Here is a 20,234-nt window from a genome sequence, read left to right on the forward strand (position 1 = left end):
AAGAGAGTATTGTTTGGTGCATTTAAACAAGCTCTGAGCGTATGTATGTTTATCTTGCCTTTGGGATCTAGCCACGTTGCCACTGTGGCTCTGGTACAGCCATTTTCTTTGCTCTATGTGATTTCATCTTAGGTATTTAGTCATTTGCCATTGATGGACATTTGGGTTGTTTGCCAGTTGGGGCTTATGTAAACAATTATGCAGTGACCATCCTTGTCCAGTTTCCTTAGACACATGTGCAAGTTGTATCCCAGAAGTGTAATTACACAGTCATAGGTCTGCACACCTTGAGCTTTCCTCCAAAGGCTTAACCTAACGTTACCGTGTCACCAGCACTGTAAGGGATCCCATTGCTCCAGTCATGAACAAATTTGGTTTAGTCAGACTTTGTAGTGTTGCCATCTGGTGGGGAGGAAATGGTGCCTCATTGTTTGATTTTTTTAATTCCCCTGTGCTGTAGTGAGGTTGAGTGTTTTCATATGTTAAGAGGATATTTATATTTTTTCTGTGATTTATCCTCCTGTTGTTTGCGCATTATCCTGTTGGGCTACTTATCTCTTACTAATTGATTTACGAGCATTCTTTATACATCTTGGATTGTAAATATTTTCCCTTATTTGAGGCCTCTTTTTTCACCTATGGTGTCTTTGAATAGAAGCTTTTATCTTTAATTTAGTTAAATTGGTTAACTTTAAATTTAGGAATTGTGCTTCTTTTGTCGTGTTTGACAATTTCTTCCTGACTTTTCAACTACAAATATGTTTTCCTATGTGTTCTTCCAGAACTTTTAAGGTTTGGCTTTTCTTGCATATAAGAAGACTTTAACACATCCAGAATGTATTTTTCTGTATAGTATGAGCTGAGGCAATGAATTAATTTCTTCCATATGATAACCTGTTGCCTCTCCTCTGTATTATGTAATGGCTAGTTCACCCCATTCCCACTGATTGATAAGGCTGTATTTATGGTAACCAAGATAACAAAACACACCATGCTTTCTGACCACAAGAAAAATACATTGGGAATAAGCAGTAAAAAGATAGTGACCCACTTTTCTCTATATTTTTGGAAATTAAAAATATATATAACTCATGGGTTAGGAGGAAATGATTTTGGAAATTACAAAATATTCAGAACTAACAATTAACATTTCTTTTTTTCTCCCTATTTTTGGGAAGCTGTGGATTATATTTCTGTTCTTTTGATGGTTATCCTTAAATGTGACCCAGGTACCTTAACTATAATGGTTTAAGTAGAGTCCAAAGTACTCAGAATCGCTAGCCTCTTCCTAAACAACACAGTGCCCTTAGTGCATGTGACCCTCAAACAGCCTCTACTTGTTCCTGTTATTATCTGGAGATTTGGTGTTACTATATTGAAAAACCAAAAATATTCTGGTATAACAAAAAGTTATATTAATTAGATGAAACAGACAAAATTCCTAGAAATACAAACTACTGTAACTGACTCAAGAATAAATAGATAACCTGAACAGATCCATAACAAGTAAAGAGATTGAATTAGTAATAAAAAAATTCCCACAGAAAAAAAGCCCAGGATCAGATGGCTTTACTAGTGAGTGAATTTTACCAAACATCTAAGGAAGAATTAGTATCAATTTTTCACAATCTCTTCCAAAAAGTAGAAAAGAAAGCACTTTACAACTCATTCTATGAGGCCAGTATTACCCTGATAACAAAACCAGACAAAGACATCACAAGAAAACTACATGCCAATATTGCTTATGAATATAGACACAAAAATCCTCAACAAAATATTAGTAAATTGAATCCAGCAATATAAAAAGTATTATATACCATGATCAAGTGGAAACTTATGCTGGGAATGCAAGGTCCATTTATCATCTGAAAATCAAATAATGTAATATATCAATCACATCAGTAGAATAAAAGACAAAACCACATTATTGTCTCAATTAACACAAACACACACAAAGTATTTTCAAAATTCAATACTCTTTCATGATCAAGACACTCAACAAACTAGGAATAGACGGGAATTTCCTCAACCTCATGAAGGGATCTACCAAAAGCCCACAGGAACCGTCATACTTAACGGTGAAAGACTAAAGGCTTTTCCCCTAAGAGAGGAACAAGACAAGAATGTCTGTTTTCACTGCTTATATTCAACATTGTACTGGTGGTTCTAGCCAGGGCAATTAGGCAAGAAAATGAAAAAAAAAAAAAAAAGGCATCTAGGTTAGAGATGTAAAACTATATGTATTTGCAGATGACATGATCTTCCATATAGAAAATTCTGAAGAATCCAGTAAAGAGCTACTAGAACTAATATATTTTCTGGAAAAACAAAATTCAACTGAGTAAATTCAAAGATCTAATTGGCTTTATTTATCAACTCATGCATCAGTCAGGATCCCATCTAGCAACTAGAAGAGCACTCCAAGGGGTTGTACAAATGGGAGATTTTTACTGGCAGAAAGAGGGTGGGCAAGAAAAGTATTAACAAAAGAAAAGATTGCTTCAATCCAGACCATCTTCTTCTGGGGGAAGGGAAGGGCTTTATCATAACATTACCTCACTAGTGTTGATCAGGAAATTTCAGATTGACTCTTAAAGGTCACATTTCTGGAAGGGATTGAAACTGTAATTAAGTATTTGTTTGCTTTCATGGGGGGCAAATGATACCACTTTGGGCTTGTTGTTTTTAACATACGAGTTGAGCAAGGTTACAGGATGTGAGAATGATATACAAAAATCAATTCTTTTTCTATACCCTTGCAATGAATAGTCTGAAAAGGAAATGAAGAGAATAGTTCCATTTACAGTAGCATCAAAAACAATAAAATACTTTGGAATAAATTTAACAAAAGACTTATACACTGCAAATGACAAAACATTATTGAAAGATGTTAATGAATATCTAAATACATCCCATTAGAAGGCTTAGTGTTGTTAAGAGGGCAATACTCCTCAAATTGATCTACTGATAAAACATAAATCCCTATCAAAATTCCAGCTGTCTTTATTGCGCAAATGAACAAGCTGATCCTAAAATTTATGTGGAATTGCAAAGGGTTCCAAATAGTCAATACAATCTTTAAAGATAAGAACAAAGTTGGAGGACTTATGCTTCTTAGTTTCAAAGATTACTACAAAACTGGAGTAATCAAGACAGTATGGGACTTGCATAAAGAGAGACATATAGAACAATGTAATATAAATGAGTAAATAAATATTCTCACATTTACTATCAGTTAATTTTCAACAATGCAATAGAGAAAGAATCATCTTTTCTATAAACGGTACTGAGACTCTGGATGTCCACGTACAAAAGATAGAAGTTGGATCCCTAGCTTATACCATAGACAAAAAATTAACTCAAAATGGATCAAGCGCCTACATGTAAGTGCTAAAGCTATAAAACTCTTACAGGAAAACATAGGCATAAATCTTCCTGACTCTAGATTAGGCAATGGTTTCTTAGATATGAAAGCAAAAGCACAAGCAACGAAAGAAAGAAATAAACTGAACATTATAAAAATTTAAAACTTTTGTTCTTCAAGGCCATGAAGAAAATGAAAAGATAACCCAAAGAAGGGAAAAAAATGTTTTCATAAATCTTATATCTGAAAAAATAATTTTATCTAGACCATATCAAAAACTCTTACAACTCAATAATAAAGAAAACAAATAACCCAATTAAAAAATGGGCAAATCATCTGAACATTCTTTTTTTTTTTTTTGCTAATGTGAATTTTCTTTATTATTGAAACTTTCTCAGATTATGCAATTCTTTAGTAAAACAGTATTGAGTCACTAACAATAGGAAACATGTTTTTCACACATTTAGTAGAACACAAATTGAACAGACATTCTCAAAAGAAGATACACAAATGGCCAATAAGCACATGAGAAGATGCTCAACATCATCAGCCATCAGGGAAATACAAATCAAAACCACAATGAAATTCAACAAGTAGTATTGGGGAAACTGGATATCAAAATACAAAAGAATGAAGTTGGACCTTTACCTTATACCATGTACAAAAATAAGCTCAAAATGGAGCAAAGACCTAAATATAAGAGTTAAAGATAAAACTCGGAATAAAACATAGGAAAAAAGCTTCATTACATTGGATTTGGTAATGACTTCTTAGATATGACACCAAAAGCATAGGCAACAGAAGGAAAAATAGATAAATTGGACTTCAAAATTAAAAACTTTTTTGTATCAAAGGACATAATCAACAAAGTGAAAAGGCAACCCAAAGAATGGGAGAAAATATTTGCAAATCATATACTTGATAAAGAAGCAATATGCAGAATGTATAAAGAATTCCTACAACTAAACAACAAAAGGCACCCAATTAAGAAATAGGCAAAGAACATGTTTACTCATTTCTCCAAAGAAGATATGCACATGGCCAATAAGTACATGAAAAAATGCTCATCATCACTAATCATTAGGGAAATTCCAATCAAACCACAATGAGGTAACCACTTCATACCCATGAGGATAGTTATTATTAAAAACAGCAAATAAGTGTTGGTGAGGATGTGGTGAAATTGGAACCCTTCTACATTGTTGAATGGAATGTCAAATGGTACAGCCACTGTGGGAAACAGTATGGTGGTTCCTCAAAAAATTAAACACAGAATTACCATGTGATCCAGCAATTTCACTTCTGGGTATATACCCAAAAGAACTGAAAGCAAGGACTCAAACAGAAATTTGTACAACCATCTTCATAGCAGCACTATGCACAATAGTCAAAAGGTGGAAGCAACACAAGTGTCCCTCTCTGGACAAATGGATAAATGAAATGTGTTACATGTGTACAATGGAATATTACTCAGCCTTCAAAAGGAAGGAAATTCTGACACATGCTGCAACATGGATGAACCTTGAGGACATTATGCTAAGTGAAATTAGATAGTCACAAAAGAACAAACATTGTATGATTCCACTTATATGAGGTACCTGGAGCAGCCAAAGTCATAGACACAGAAAGTAGGATGATAGTTGCCAGGGGCTGGGGGGAGAGGGTAATAGGAAGTTATTGTTTAATGAATCTAGAATTCAGTTTGGGAAGATGAAAAGTTTGGGAGAGAATGGTGAGGGTTATACAACAATGTGAATGTATTTAATGCTACTGAAGTGTACACTGCAAAGTGGTAAAAATGGTAAATTTTGTATACATTTTACCACAGTAAAATGAAACCACAATGGGATACCACTTCTCACCCACTAGGATGGCTATAATCAAAATGATAGATAATAGAAAAAATTTATGAGAGTGTGGAGAATTTAGAATTTCATACACTACTGTAGAAATGCAAAATGGTGTAGCTGCTTTGGAAACAGTCTGGCATTTCTCAAATTGTTAAACTTAGCGTTAGCATACGATCCAGCAATTCCACTCCTTGGTATATACTCAAAAAAATGAGAACATATGTCCACACAAAAATTGTACACAGATGCTCATTGCAGCATTATTCCTAATAGCCGAAATGTGGAAACAACCCAAATGTCCATCAGCTGATGAACCGATAAATAAACATGGTGTATCTATACAATCAAGTATTATTCAATGATAAAAAGGAATGAAATACTAATAGATGCTATAACATGGATGAGCCTTGGAAACATTATGCTAAGTGAAAGAAGCTAGGCACAAAGAACCACATGTTATGTGATTCCATTTATATGAAATGTCCAGAAGAGGCAAATCTATAGAGACAAAAAGTAGATTAGTGATTGCCTGGGGCTGAGAGGGATGGGAGGGGGGCATGTATTGGGAGATGACAGCTAAGAGGTGTGGAGTTTCTTTTGGGGGTAATAAAAATATTCTAAAATTGATTGTGGTGGTGATTTCACACCACCACAATATATTTCAGAATATACTGAATTGTTCTCTTTACATGGATGAATTGTATGGTATGTGAACTATGTCTCATTGGAACTGTTAAAATAGTTCTTCTACTTGCTAATGTATGACCTTGGGCAAGCCACTTAACCTCTCTGTGCCTTGATTTCCTCACCTGTAGAATGGCTCTCCAAAGGATTGTTACAGGGATCAAATAATTTGAGTCATGTTAAGTGCTGAGGACATTGCCTGGCACATAGGAAGCTCCTGAAACGGTTAGCTGGTGCAATATCTAGAGAAATCATTCTTAAAACATTTTCCCTTAAGCCATGTTTTAGCAAAGCATTGAAGTCTTCCCTTCCTTCCCTTCTCCCTCCCTCCCTCACTCCCTTCCTTCCTTCCTTTCTCTTCCTTTCCCCAGCACTTGAAAACTAACCACAGTGACTCAAGAACCTTTTCAGGAAAACGCAGCAAGTTCTCAGACCCTGACCCAGCCTGATTTCAGGATGGAATTATGTCCTCCAGCAGAAGCTCACATGCACAGGCCGATGTATTCGCTCCTCATCATGCACTCCAGGCTCTCATTTCCTCCTATAAAAAACAAATATGTGAATAATATTACTTTTCAGGGAAATATATATGAGAACTCATAATTCTCAAGGTTAAATGGAGAAATGCTGAATTGAAACTTCGTATGCAGCTCTAAAGCGTCCCCCTCTGTCCCCTGGGAGAACATCACAGCCCAGCTTGCTAAGTCCGGGTTGTACCTCCTTACCCCACTCCTTTCACAGACATCTGTTCAATAAAAGCAGCCACGTATCTTCGGAGACTTTAAATGGCACATGTGTTTTGATTGTTCTCATAACGGAGTTGCTGGCTCCAATCTGCCCTGAGCTGTGAGAGTGGCTCGGGCAGACAGAGAGTCTGTCGCTGCCGAGTCCTCCGTGGTGTTTTTGGGACAAGGCCCAGGAGGTCCCGGCTCTTGGCCAGCCGGCCTCTGCCACGTCTCCTCACCCCAGGCTGGCGGCACACGTGGTGACCACAGCCCGGGTGCCCTGGGAGAGGCCTTGTCATCCACGGGAAGGCAGAGCGGTGTTAGCCTGACCTTGGCCAGACGTTCACAGCCTAGGGGCCAGCAGCCCTGCACCAGGGAGAGAGGGAAGAGACTCCCATCCTTGGAGCTCCCCTGCAGGCATCTCCCTGGGGCCTTTACGTGCCGTAAGGTCACCATCGGGTCCTCACAGCTGTGCGCCCAGTTCTTGCCCCTGCTTTATGGATGAGGGCCAGGTGCTCAGAGGAGAGAGATAGCTCGCACCAAGTTATAGGACTCAGCACTCAAACAGGTTTTTCATATTCCTCTCATCTGAATCACACAAATTTATTGAAAATTTTTTAAAAATTAAAACTAATTTGTTTTGGTTCTGAATGCCCGCATAGACTGCCCATTCCAGAGGGCTTTGAGGAATAGCAGCTCCTCTGAATGCGATGGATGCCTAGACTGAGAGTAATAGTTACAGCAATAATAACAGCTGCTAGTTATCAGGCCCATAGAGTGCGAGGCCTGCGCTGACCGTGTGGCAGAGGCTTGAGTACTGACTTGTCCAAGGTCACACAGCTGGCAAGTCGGTGGAGTGGACTCAAGTCCAGGCCCATCTGACACCAGCGTCCTGAATGTGACCTTCTGAGACTTTGAGAATGTCTGATTCTAGTAAGTGGGCACCTTTTACTCTCAGGGCATCCTGATGAGGTTGGTCAGGTATTCCCTAACCAGAGCAAGATTGTATAAATACAAAAAGGAAGCTTCTGGGTTGGGGCACAGAGGACCCACCCACTTAATAGCTAGCGGGCCTTAGGCCAGTCTTGCTGTCTCTCCAAGTCGGTTTCTCCATCCGTGAAGCAAGACCAACAGGCCCTGAGCCACCTTCCTCTGGGAGTTCAGGTGGGTGTGAAGGCAAGATGGTGGTGGGAAAGGACTGGGCACAAACGGGAGGGACACCTTGGAGACATGGGGCTGACCCACAGGGGGAAATGCAGGCCTGTTCCTTCAAACTCTCTCTTGGCAGAGGAGAAATGAGAAATGAGATCTTTGATCTGTTTGCTTTCCAAATCAGACTGCCTGAGACTTCCTGGGCTAGGAATGGACAGGATCACTCTTCAGGCCAGACTCTTTATCAAGGTGCACTGACCCACTGGCCCACTGACCCAGGTCACCAAATCCCAAGGGGAGACAGCAGCCAAGCCCTGGTTGAGGCCGGGCCTTCCCCTCACACATGCTGCCCACCGCCAGGTCCCTGGCCTCCCTCCCCTGCTGGCCTCCTGCGTCTCGGACGTGGCACAGGTCTCCCACAGGTCATCTACTCTGCCATTTGGCCCAGATGACTTCCATGAGGCACTGCCAGTGGGCAGGAGTGGCCTTTCTAGACAGATGGGTCCACGAGAGGAAGCTCCCTGTCTGTCCTGGAGCCACTGCTTCCAGCCCTCAGCCATACGCAGCATTTCCTTCTCACGCAGATGTCCCCTCTCACGTTCTCACTCATGCTTCCCGCCCACGCGCAGTCTGCTTGACCAGAGGCTCCCAAGTCATGAGACAGCTCGCATCAGGTCTTGTTTCCAAAGCTTGGGTGTCACCCCAAGATTGAGGGTCTGTGGAGCCCACTCTGTAGGCATCAAACCAAATCTGCTAAGGGGCGCCCGCAAGGCCTCTCCTCTTCACCCTCATTCCACTCTGCATTTACAGCACTGGCAACCCTTCTCCCCAGTTCTCCCCCGGGTCAGCAACCTGTCCTCATGGCTAAATCCAGGGGATGCTCTTCAGGCCTCATTCAACCAACCCTTCCTGGCGTCTCTTGCACCGTCCTCCTGCCCTCCCTAGCCTTGCTCGTCGCCTCTTCTCCTGCTCCTCAGAGCCTCCCATGACTGATTCCAACCCCAGGTGCTTGTATTCCCCAGCCCCTGCCCCTGCCCTCTGTCCTCCTGTATAAGCTCCCTGGATGAGTTGTTCTTACCCTTGATGTCTACCAGGATTTATTGCTTTTGACTTCCAACCCTGTGTCTCCAATCAGGCAGCACCCTTGAACGCCAGAACTGCACCTGCAGACCCTTCCCAGCACCACTCAGCGACCCAGCGACTGCCTTCAAAGTGGTGCCCACCCTTCTGCCCCCAGGCCAACTCCCCTCCCTGTGTCCTCCCTCCCAGTGGAGGCACCACCAGCATCCTCTGGACCAGTCAGAATCCTGAGCTTGATTCTTGCCTCCTTTCTCTCCATGACCCCACATACCCAAAGCCCTGTCAAAACCCTTTCATAGTCTTGTATCAGTGCCTGTTTTCCATTTCTCCACTGCCTTCATGAAAACCATCATCTTGCCCCAGGGCACATGATTACTGGATACTGCCCAAGGAAACCTCCCTCTTACCCACCCTGAAGTACCCTCCAAGGATTGGCCATCCCAAACTCGCAGTTGTTCCTCAACACTTCATGGGCAGGCGCTGTCTGTCAGAGCACTGAGCCCTGCTTCTTTGGTTGGCCAACTTCACTTTGACTTCAGGACCCAACTCAAGCTCCATTTCCTCCGCTGCACTTAGCAGATAGTGAAGACATTGCCTGTTTACATGCTTCCCTCTCCCCCAAGGACCACACACTTGACTGAGCTTTGTGAAGGTGGGATGCTGAGCTGAGTGCCCTGGCCCTTGATTCAGGGCTTGGCATGAAGTTGATATCCACGTGTCTGGGGGACAGATAAGATGAGGTTGGACAAAGTAACCATCCCAGTAGCAGAAATCTCTTTAACCTGCCCTGCAGCTTTCTGGAGTTTTTGGACTGTTTCATATCCTTCTTTTCATGCTGTGGTATTTTACATGTAAAATACATGGTATTTTACAAGCATATTTGATGCTATGCTTGGAATTTGCATGTCTCTATAACAGATGCTCAGAGAATCACATACAGTCATCTAGTTTCCTTACTTTGATTAATTTAGCTAATGTAAGGAACGTTCCTGATTCAGAGATAGGCACAGATTAGGTGCTCAGTCAATGCCAGATCCTTACTACTGACCCATTTTGGAGATGGATAAAGTTGACACCATGGACAGACCACTTGTTATCTTGAACACTTGTTGTGTTGAAATACAACAGCTCACATTTTTTTTACAATATGAAGTTGTTGAAAATAAATGACCCACCAGTGTACTCTTTTTGGTTGTCTATACTTGAGATTCACTTTATATTCAACATAAAATAACTGTGTTAGAAGAATGTGATCCTGAAGATGCCATTGTTTCTTTGTGAGACTGTCACATTTCAGCAGATTTCATGAGATCTTTACCTAGTTTAAGTCTCAGCCAAATCAAGACTGAATAGAAACTGAATTTTGAACGTAAGATAAAATTTCTCAGGACTGTTAATGTGATGCGTGTAGTAGGCAAAATAATGACCCCCAAAGATGTCTACATCCTAATCCCTGGAACTCATGAAAGTGTTAGGTTACTTGTCAAAGGAAAGTTAGAGCTGCAGGTGGAATTAGGTTGCATGGGTCTCCCCTGAAAGATGTCACCAGAGCCAGGAGAGAGGCATGGAACCGACTCCTCAGTGTCCTCAGAAGGAACCCACCCTGCCAACACTTGGATTTTTAACTTCCGGCCTCCAGAGCCGTAAGAGAATAAATTTCTGTTGTTTTAAGCCACCCAGCTTCTGGTACTTTTCACGGCAGCTCTAGCAAACTAATACAGTTTGCTAATCAGCCGGCTTATGCTGGATTATCTGAGTGGGTCCAGTGTAATCACAAGGGTCCTAAAAGCAGAAGACGGAAGCAGAAGAGAAGGTTGGAGTGATGTGATGTGAGAAGAACTCGGCCTGAGTTGCTGGCTTTGAAGGCTGAAGAAGGCACCACAAGCCAGGGAATCGGGGCAGTGTCTAGAAGCTGGAAAAGGCAAGGAAGCAGAGTCTTCCTGGAGTCTCCAGAAGGAAACAGCCCTGCCAGCACCTTGATTTTAGCCCAGTGAGACCCACGTCAGATTTCCAACCTCTAGAAATGTAAGATAATCAATCTGTGCTGTTTTGAGCCATTAAGTTTATGGCAATTTGCTACAGCAGCAATTAAAAAAGAATATAGGGTCTCAGGTAGTGACAGAGCTGCCCAAGGCCTAGTAGTCCCCCCTCATCTGCGGGCCATACATCCCAAGCCCCCCAGTAGATGCCTGAAACCCATGATAATACTGAACCCTATAGATACTTACATACTATGTATTTCCTGTGCTAACCGGCAGGGAGCCTATACAGCGTGGATAAGCCAGGCAAAGGGATGGTTCACGTCCAGGCGGGACCAATTGGGTTGGTGGGAGATTTCATCCCACTGCTCACAACAGCGTGCAGTTTAAACTTATGAATTGTTTATTTCTGGAGTTTTCCATTTAATGTTTTCAGTAACTGAAACTGGGGAAAGTGAAACCACAGATAATGGTGGAAAACTGTACCCGATTAGAATGATTGAACTTGAAGTGTGTGCAGAGGAGCTACACCTGTGCTGGACAGGAGAGGCTGTTCTGACCCTGTGGGAACAGGGGAGGGGCCTGGATTAGGGAAGTGTTAATGGTGGCTTCATCAAGAATTACAGTTTTATTGCTTTTAAGAAGAACTGCTAACTCAAACTTGGCTAATGAATGGCGCTGTTAAGGTTTTCAGAGGATAAGAGTGAAAAAAGCTCAGACTTACATTGTAATTGTAATATACATTGTTGTGGAACTGCAGGCCTTTCCCAAGTTACTAGACTTGGGATCAATGGGATTTTACTCTGATGTCTGGGTGTGCGATGTCATCCCACTGCCCTAGATGGGCCTCCTGCAGCCAAGGTCCTTCAGGGGAAGTAGATTCTTTCAGCCACCAAAAACGAAGTTTTAGGAAGGCCACCTTTTCTCCCCATACCTCACTGAGGTGTTTGTCAAGATCAGAAGCAAAAAGGTCCAGCTGAAAAATAGCTCCGATAACCTGAAGCAGGTGCACCTGTGACAAACAGCCGTCTTGTCGGCGGCTCATCACGCGTTTCAGGCGGGGATAGGTCTGAGGATTCTTCTGGAAAGAGGAGGAGGGATGCATGGGCTCTTTTCCATTCTGTTATCCTTTTGCAAAGCACCAGACACCAGAGGTAAAGGAGAGGAGAACCTGGAGGGCTGGCGGTCCCTCCCAGCTCTACGGGAATCTGACCCCCACAGATCTGACTTTTCCAGCCAGTGATGGGGCAGGAGGAGCCCCCGAGGCAGGACTGCTGAGTCCTCCCAGCAGTTCACCATTCCCCCAGGTGTCCTGGATGTGACCTTTGTGTGAACAGAGTTGGCGTCCACATTCCCTAGAATACATGCTCTGATTGTGTGGCCAGGAATGGAGACGCTGGTACCCTATGGCAATGGCACGCATGCCCAGGGCAGTGACAGTCCCATGAGTGTGACATAGAGGTCCCACTTCCAAGGCTCGGCCCTGGGAAGCACAGGAAATACAAAATACAGGGGCAGGATTCTAAGCCATTTCACAGTTGGGGTCAGCACAATAATACCGAACAGGTCTCAACCTAAAACCTAACATTTATTTTCACAAAGTTAATTGTAAAAGGCCAGGACAAAGGAGATCTGGCTGAGAGTCAGTTCATGAGAGAGAAAAACATAGTAGGCACTAACAGAGGTACAATGTGGTTGCTTTAAAAAAAGAAAAGAAATAGTGCAGAGTTGGGGAGTATTCATGAAAACAAGTCCCCATTTAAAGAGAAAATCATCACATTCTCTCTTGCTGCTTTCAGATCACATCTGGACCATTCTGCCCATGACAAATCAGCCCATTTTAAGAACAGTAGTGACTGATTAGAGACTTACAATGGATTGAGAATCTGCAAATTATTTTGATCAAGAGAAGAGAAAACTTAAAAGGGGAACAAAATGGGTAGAAGTTGGTTTGATTCTTTCGGTGATGTTTAAGCAGTTGTCAGGTACTGAAATGGGAGCAAGGCTGCATGCATGTGGGAAGTCTCCATTTCCCACCAAGGAAACACAAAATAATGGCAATACTAGTTATGTTATAGGGCTTATGTATGCCAGGTGCTGCCATAAGCAATTTGCAGGCAGTATGTTACTTGTCCTCATATCCCGAGGCCAGCACTGTGTTTCCATCCCCCGCAGCATGAGCAAGGGGTCTGACAGGAGGAGCTTCACTAGAGTTAGTCCCTGGGCCGTGAAGGGCAGAGTGATGAGCTCTGCCAAGGGGACTGGAGATGAGCTCTAGATGAGGTGGCCTGAGCTTGCCCCAATGGACAAGGAGAAACCATGTCGGGATGGAGGGAGGGGCCTGGGTAGCCCCATCTTCTCAACATTTAGTCCAACACCTCCACTACCCCCAGCTGGTTCAAGCCACCCTTATCTCCCACCTGGACCATTGCAGTAGCCTCCTCCCCACTCTCCCTGTTGCCACCCCTACCCATTGTAGGCTGGTAGCCACACAGAGTCAGGGTGGCCCTGGAAGGCGTGTCTTCCTTTCTCCAAACCCTCCAGGACTGCATCTCATTCAAGCAAGAGCCACAGCAGCCAGCCAGGCCCTGCATAATCTCCCCCTGCTCCCTCTCATGTCCCTCCCTCTCCTGCTCACCCCCTCCCCCAGCCACACTGGACTGCCCCTCAGCCCTGCCAGCACACCCCTCCACCAGGGCCTTTGCACCTGCTATGCCCTCTGCCTGCAAGTCTTCTCCCACAGAGCACAGGGCTTATGCCTCACTTCCTTCCAGTCGCTGCCCAAATGCCAGGCCATCCTTGCCACCTTGAATAAAATAGTGCCAACCCCCCTCATCTCCTTGCTGGTCTGCCCTGTGCTGCATTACTTTTCTCTAAAGCACTTACTATGGTGTGGCATATTCTCTCTGCATATATGTTATATACACTCTATTACATTATATTGTATTCTGTTGTACATTGTTCATCCGTTTACTGTTTGTCCTCATTAGAATAGGAAGACTCAGAGGGCAGGGCTTTGTTTCGTTCACTGCCTCATCATCAGAACTTAGATGTTTCCAAACAGTGGGATGGCCTCATCAGATTTGGTTTCAGGTGGGATTTAGGACGATTCTGACTGATGTGAGAACTGAGTGGTTATCAGGGCTGACCATCCAGATGGAGCTGCTTTGTCAAGTAGTGAGCTCCTGGGAGCTGGGAATATTTGAGTCTCGTCCACGAACCAGAGCACAGAGAGTCTTTAAAAGGGCATTCAAAGCCCTGTTTGTGTCCTGAGAAATCATCATTCCCAAACTGCCTAGCCCCTTTCCAACACCCTAAGGCCAACAGAGACCTGACAGAATTGGGATCATTGAAATATTAGGCAGGTAGACAAAGTCTTAGTTGAGCACTTTCAGCTGATGGCCTCAGCAGCCTAGTCTTCCCACGGCCCACAGGTTGCCTCCTCGAGAATGACAGTCCCCACTCAGGAGGGCCCGCCACCCTTTGGAAAGCAAGGAGTCCTGATGTGTTTAAGCTGGGACTGGGGTGTCTTTGGCGAGGGCTGTGCCAGTCAGCTTCTGCTGCAGTGACAAACAACCCCAATATCTCTGTGGGGTACAACAGCATCATGCTATTACAGAGCCCAGCAGTCAGGCGACCCCTGTATTGGACCTGCTGTTCTCATGGCAGAGGACAGGAAGAGTGAGAGACAAACCACATAGTAACTCAAAGCTTCTGCTGGGATGTGGTCAGCTTCGTGTCCACTCACACCCCACTGAACAAAGATGGCACAAGACAGCAAGAGGGGGACGTAGGGACAATAAGTCAGTCTGCCGTTGTGGTGGGGGGCAGGGGGGGGCAGTTGCAGAAAGATTTCTGTACTGAGTAGGCCACTGAACCACTCTACTCAGATAGCTCTGATATTCTGCTCTGATATTCCGGAATTATTTCCAAAGCCGACTGCAAAGCTGAGTCTGTTTCCTTCCCTCCCACAGCAGGCCCACAATTCCACCATCTGTCTGGAAGGCCCTTTGTTCTCTCACTGTCTTTTCTCTTTCCGGGTAGGTGGGTGGCAGGCCCGTGGAGCCCCTGCTCAGCGACCTGTGAGAAGGGCATCCAGCACCGGGAAGTGACCTGCATGTACCAGCTGCAGAATGGCACACACGTCGCCACTCGGCCCCTCTACTGCCCGGTGCCCCGGCCATCGGCAGTGCAGAGCTGCGAAGGCCAGGACTGCCTGTCCATCTGGGAGGCGTCAGAGTGGTCACAGGTGGGTGCCTGGGCTGCCGCCAGTACTGAAACCACCACCAGGGCCTCAGGGCCTTGTCTGTAGCGACCCCAAAATGGTTCCTTTCCCTCTCTGCTGTTTTTGACACACCCTCACGTATCACAGTCCTAGCCAGACCCCAGAGCAGCTCAAAGCCATGTTCTAAGTCACATATTCTCAAATTCCATCAGAGATATCAACGTGGCCAAAAAAACATGGATAGTGTGTTTTTTTGATAATGTATATCACAGTACTGTTTGGTCCCATTTCCTGTGAAAATTCTCATGTAAATATAGATGGATGGATGGATGGATGGATGGATGGATGGATGGATGGATGGATGGATAGATGCATAGGAGATAGGTAGGTAGGCAGGTAGACAAATAAACACCTTTTAATCTCTTTTGTGCACTTTGGAACTGTAGGGTGGTCAGGTTGGGAAGGTGGTTTCAAAGGCTTCCCTTCAGTTCAATGGCAGTCTTTGTGGAGCTGCCTTTGCAAGAGGCAGGAAGATGTTGGGAAGGACAGCTTTTAGTGTGTGAGTCGGTTACAAATCTCATGCCATAAAACATTTTGGAAAGAGGTCAATTAAGCCTTAATTTTTAACTTTGAAGACTGATCCTAGAAATATTTTATCTTCGGTAATATCATCCTTCAAGGCTTGGCATTGAGTTTGCATTAATGATTTTGATTGTTTGGCTATGAAACAAAAAAAATAGCTGAATAAAGGGCAAGCTTCCCTCAGGTCCTCCATCAAACGTGTTCTAGGAAAGTCAGAAAGGCTAAATCCAAGACACTCTTCAGTGTGGAAAATATTTTTAAAGTTCCTTTTTATTGCCAAGCAGTTGGAATTATTTTGAATAAGAAAGTATTCAGCCCGTTTTTAATGAACGAAAAGTCTGCCCTTGGCTGCTCTAAAACTGAGTTTACGTTTTAGGCAGATCTTGACGTGTACCCATTTAAAGACAGGCATTTTTTGCCTATCCTTTAAGATATTTTAGGAAAAGGACAGAGTTTTAACATTAAAAAATTGTTTTTCTTTACATGTACCTAGGTTAATAAGTTTAACATTCAATGGACTTTTGGGGAGGGGGATGCCTGCTAGAAGGGTAGGGGCAGGTGTGCAGTCTCTCTCCCTTGCCATGAGCCTTAGGGCCTTGATCACCTGGTTCTTGATCCAAACAAGATTTATGCCTTATCAGATCAAAACCATAAATTTTCCATTTATAGGTCTCTTATGGGGGAAAAATGCCTCCTTAACAAAATAAACGAGGCTGACATAATCAACTATCATTACAGTATTGAAGAGCACCATTTTGGAAAGTGTGAGACAATTGGAGCAAGAGTTAAAGAAATATCTCCATCCCTATTCCTATATCTATGTGTTGCCTAATCCTAATCCTGAAATAGTATCCACACCAATCAGTCTAATTCTGACTCAGCTCAGGCTCAAGAAAAATGCTTTTTTCTAAACATTTGACTCAGAATCAAATCTTTCCTCCATGAGGTGCTCACAAAACTGGTATTCCTTCCACTTTTCCAAGTACAGAAGCCCCTCTAACATTTCTTCTTCTGGAAACGAATGGGTTTAAATTTCTCGTGGGTGAGTTTTTATTGATGGTCTTGCCTGTATTCAACCAGCAGTGTTGATCACTGTCACCACTACTCCCCAACTTCTTCCCAACTTCATTAGAATGAGGAAAAAAATATTGAGGAGGAAGCAAAAGGTAGCAACTCTCTCCTGTCCTCGACTTCTTGTTCCCATCCCTGGATCAGAAGCCAAGAGAGAAGCCGAACATCACCCTCCTAGGTCCCTTCCAAGGTGACCCCAGCCTGCAGCACTGCCCTTTCTGAAGGCTTCCAACCAATAGGCTGCTGGTCAAAAGGGGTCAGGCCAGGGCTTGGTCAAGAAATAGGCTGGATATTGAGGGTTTAAAATTCAAGGGAAGAGGCAAGGAACACAGAGTAGGGAGAGACCAAGCAGGAACTCAAGCAGAAGTGGTGAGTAGGCCCCTAGTTGCAGAAGGAGCCAGTGGTATGGGTGCTGGTGCCAGGGAGGAGCCCGTGAGGCAGACGGTGAGCGTGGAGCTGATGAAATGGTCAGAAAGCATTGCCACATAGAGAAGCAGAAGGATGGGCCTTCAGTGCAGTAACCCAGGGGTTCCTGCAGCAGCCCTCCAGGCCCCACCCATCCTGCCCTGGGAGGCCCTGTGGGTGAAGCCTGCCAGGGACTGATTCCTTGCATTCGAGGTCCCTTTATTTTATTTTTTTTAATTTTTTTTAAAATATGTTTTATTTATGTATTTTTGGCTGCGTCAGGTCTTAGTTGCAGCATGCAGGATCTTCATTGCAGCATGCGGGATCTTTTGTTGCAGAGCGCGGGCTCTTTGTTGCAGCGCACAGGCTTCTCTCTAGCTGTGGCATGTGGGCTCCAGAGCGTGCAGGCTCAGTACTTGCGGCGTGTGGGCTCTGTAGTTGTGGTGTGCAGGCTCCAGAGCACGTGGGCTCTGTAGTTTGTGGCACGTAGGCTCTCTAGTTGAGGCGCACAGGCTTAGTTGCCCCACAGCATGTGGGATCTTAGTTCCCCGACCAGGGGTTGAACCCACGTCCTCTGCATTGGAAGGCAGATTCTTAACCAATGGACCACCAAGGAAGTCCCTTTAAAACCCACACAGAAGATCAAATACATGAGCTCTCCCAATTCCCCCCAGGTTATACCACAACCACCTGTGAAGCATGTGTATTTCTTCTAAAACAAACCAGTCTAAACTAGTCTCAAAAAGATAAATAAATAAGAACAGGACCTGCAGATGGAGAGCTAGGTTGAATTCATAGGGAAAATAAAGCTAGATAGCATTTTGAGGTAAATGTTAATAACAAATAAAAAGAATGACATTTGTCCTTTATGTGCATTTTTTCAGTGGACATAGTGGAACTTCTTAAAAGTCAAGTTTGTTGTAGCTCAAGAAAAATCACTGCTATAGCCTCCCATATTTTTGGTAAATCAAGCAAGTGTAAAAACAGAAGTTAGAGTTGCTGGGGCTCCATTTGTCCTACTACGGCTGGTGGGGACCCCCCCATGGTATCTCTGGGACCCAGCTGCTGGGAGGAAATCCCCCTCAGAATTTCCTCAGGCAGCGTGGGTCTCATCGTGTCAGTGCATTTGGTGGAATCCAGCCTTCAGCCCACCATCTCTGCATGCTACGTATTTGCTTCCACGGTAGGGACTAGACTTCCGCACACAACAAATCAGAGGGTGGGCTCCCCAGGTTCCCAGGCCATGTCACCTATGCTTGCTGGTCAAGTCAGTCATGTTCTCCCAAGGTCAAGGGTCCACTCTTCCTTGTGCTTTGTTTTGAGGTGGGTAAGCACTCAGCACTCACTCTTGCAAGCCAGGCACCTTCCCTCCCCAAGCCCAGGCGGTAGGCTGGGAACACTCCAGGAACAGGCTCCAGACCCACCCCTAAGTCTGCCATGTTTATGCCCTGTCACCCCTCCATCTCTTGTCACTGTTTCTGTGGATCTTGCTGCCTAAGGGCGTGGGAATCTTGAGCTCTCAGGGCTCACGCATCATTTGTCACCCCTCAGACACTATTCAGGTCCCCTCCCCACACCATCTCTTCCTATGTTTCCCAAGAAGAAAAATAGCACAGGGAATATTGCCCTGTTACCATTCTTGGCATTCACATTAAAACCATCGCTAGAGCTCTCTGCAGGGCTTGCCAGCCGCCTTATGTCAGAGTCACCTGTGGCTTTGCTTTCCATCTCCTCCTTTTCCCCCCTGAACTGATGCCTTTGCCCCAGGCTGGCTCAGCACGGGTACCTGGAAGCCAGCTGGGAGGAGCCAGCTCGGACCATGTGCATAAGACTCTAAAAGACCAGGAGCTTTTTGAGGACAGAAACATAACATCCTCATCCTTGCATCCTCAGCACTAGGTCTGGTACATGGTAGGTACTTAACAGATGTTCAGGTGTTGATGGACTTGACCAGATTGGACTGGATTCAGTCTCCGGAATGGTATCTTGCAGTGTTCTGCCAGCTGTGGTAAAGGGACAAAGAAACGAACTGTGACATGCACCAACTCGCAAGGAAAATGCGATGCATCCACGAGGCCGAGAGCTGAGGAGCCCTGTGAGGACTACTCTGGCTGCTACGAGTGGAAAACAGGGGGCTGGTCCAAGGTGAGTGCGGTATGTGCGCTTCCATCCTGCCCTGGGCAGCATGGGCGACTCAAGAGGCGGGAACTCAGCTCTCTCACCGTGGGCCCCAGTTTAACAAGGTGGTCCCAGTCTCACCAGGTGAATTCACTTTCTCTCCCAACTCTGCACCTGCTGGTGACCCCACACGGTGTGCATTCAGAAGGGCACTGAGTGCCCCCAAAGCAGGAAGGGGTGCAATGGGTGCCAGTCTGGGACCCGTGCATCCTGCAGTGGGCTTGGCCACCCAGCCATTGAGAGAGCCTCAATGGTGGGAGTCTGTCCTCAGGCAGATGCAGAGGGGGCTGTGGGCAAATAGCACTTCATTGTTTCCAGGGCCCTTGGGCAAGGGCCTGGAGGATGCAGGAGGAGAAAGGGCCCTTGGGGTGAGGACTGACGACAGCATCTCCCAGAGCCTTGGGGCAGGAGAGTTAAACAGCATTTAAGTGAACAGCATTCGTTCTCTGCTGTTTAACCCTTGCTTTATTCATTCACCAGATATATATTTGACCCATACCTGAGATAGATACCATTGTCACCCCTGAAAACCATCCAGTGGGTCTTCTAGAGCCTTTTCCCAAACACTGTAAAATTTCTGATGTCTGATTTTCTGACGAAAATTTCCAGCGAGAGCCTAGAGTGTGTTTGTTTCCTTTTGGTCTCAGCAACTGGAAGCTCCCCGTTTGCTTCTCTTGATATCTGTGCTCGAAGGCTGCACACTGGCAGCCTGAGAGCCACTGGCTTTATGTGGCCTGTGCAATATCTTAAACAGTTTGGAATTGATTGCTAACATTCAAAAATGGGAAAATTTCACCTGAAAATCTGGATTTGGGGCTTTCTACAGAAATCTGGCAACATGGCCTATATCCACACGTGGCCTTTGTGACCTGGGGCCTAGCAGGGGCGGGTGCATCTCCCCAGGCTGCAGTCCTCCAGCTCCCCTGGCTCCTTCAGCCG

At 44.8% G+C, this 20,234-nt stretch overlaps 1 protein-coding gene across 13 annotated transcripts in view; it reads left to right on the forward strand.

Moving 5' to 3' along the window:
- The window catches only part of ADAMTS17 (ADAM metallopeptidase with thrombospondin type 1 motif 17), a 354,337-nt gene that overhangs the window by 292,920 nt on the left and 41,183 nt on the right, over positions 1 to 20,234 (forward strand). For 12 of the 13 annotated variants that reach the window (XM_082385137.1, XM_082385145.1, XM_082385149.1 and 9 more), the window contains 2 exons: positions 14,879 to 15,083; positions 19,110 to 19,262. In XM_082385137.1, coding sequence (XP_082241263.1) covers positions 14,879 to 15,083; positions 19,110 to 19,262 — 358 coding nt within the window. Of the gene's footprint in view, positions 1 to 6,309; positions 6,997 to 14,878; positions 15,084 to 19,109; positions 19,263 to 20,234 lie in introns of those variants that run through there. The other variant, XM_082385142.1, reaches the window with a different exon arrangement.

This window comes from Balaenoptera borealis, assembly GCF_965194805.1.
Source record: "Balaenoptera borealis genome assembly, chromosome: 3".
NCBI classification, from domain to species: domain Eukaryota; kingdom Metazoa; phylum Chordata; class Mammalia; order Artiodactyla; family Balaenopteridae; genus Balaenoptera; species Balaenoptera borealis.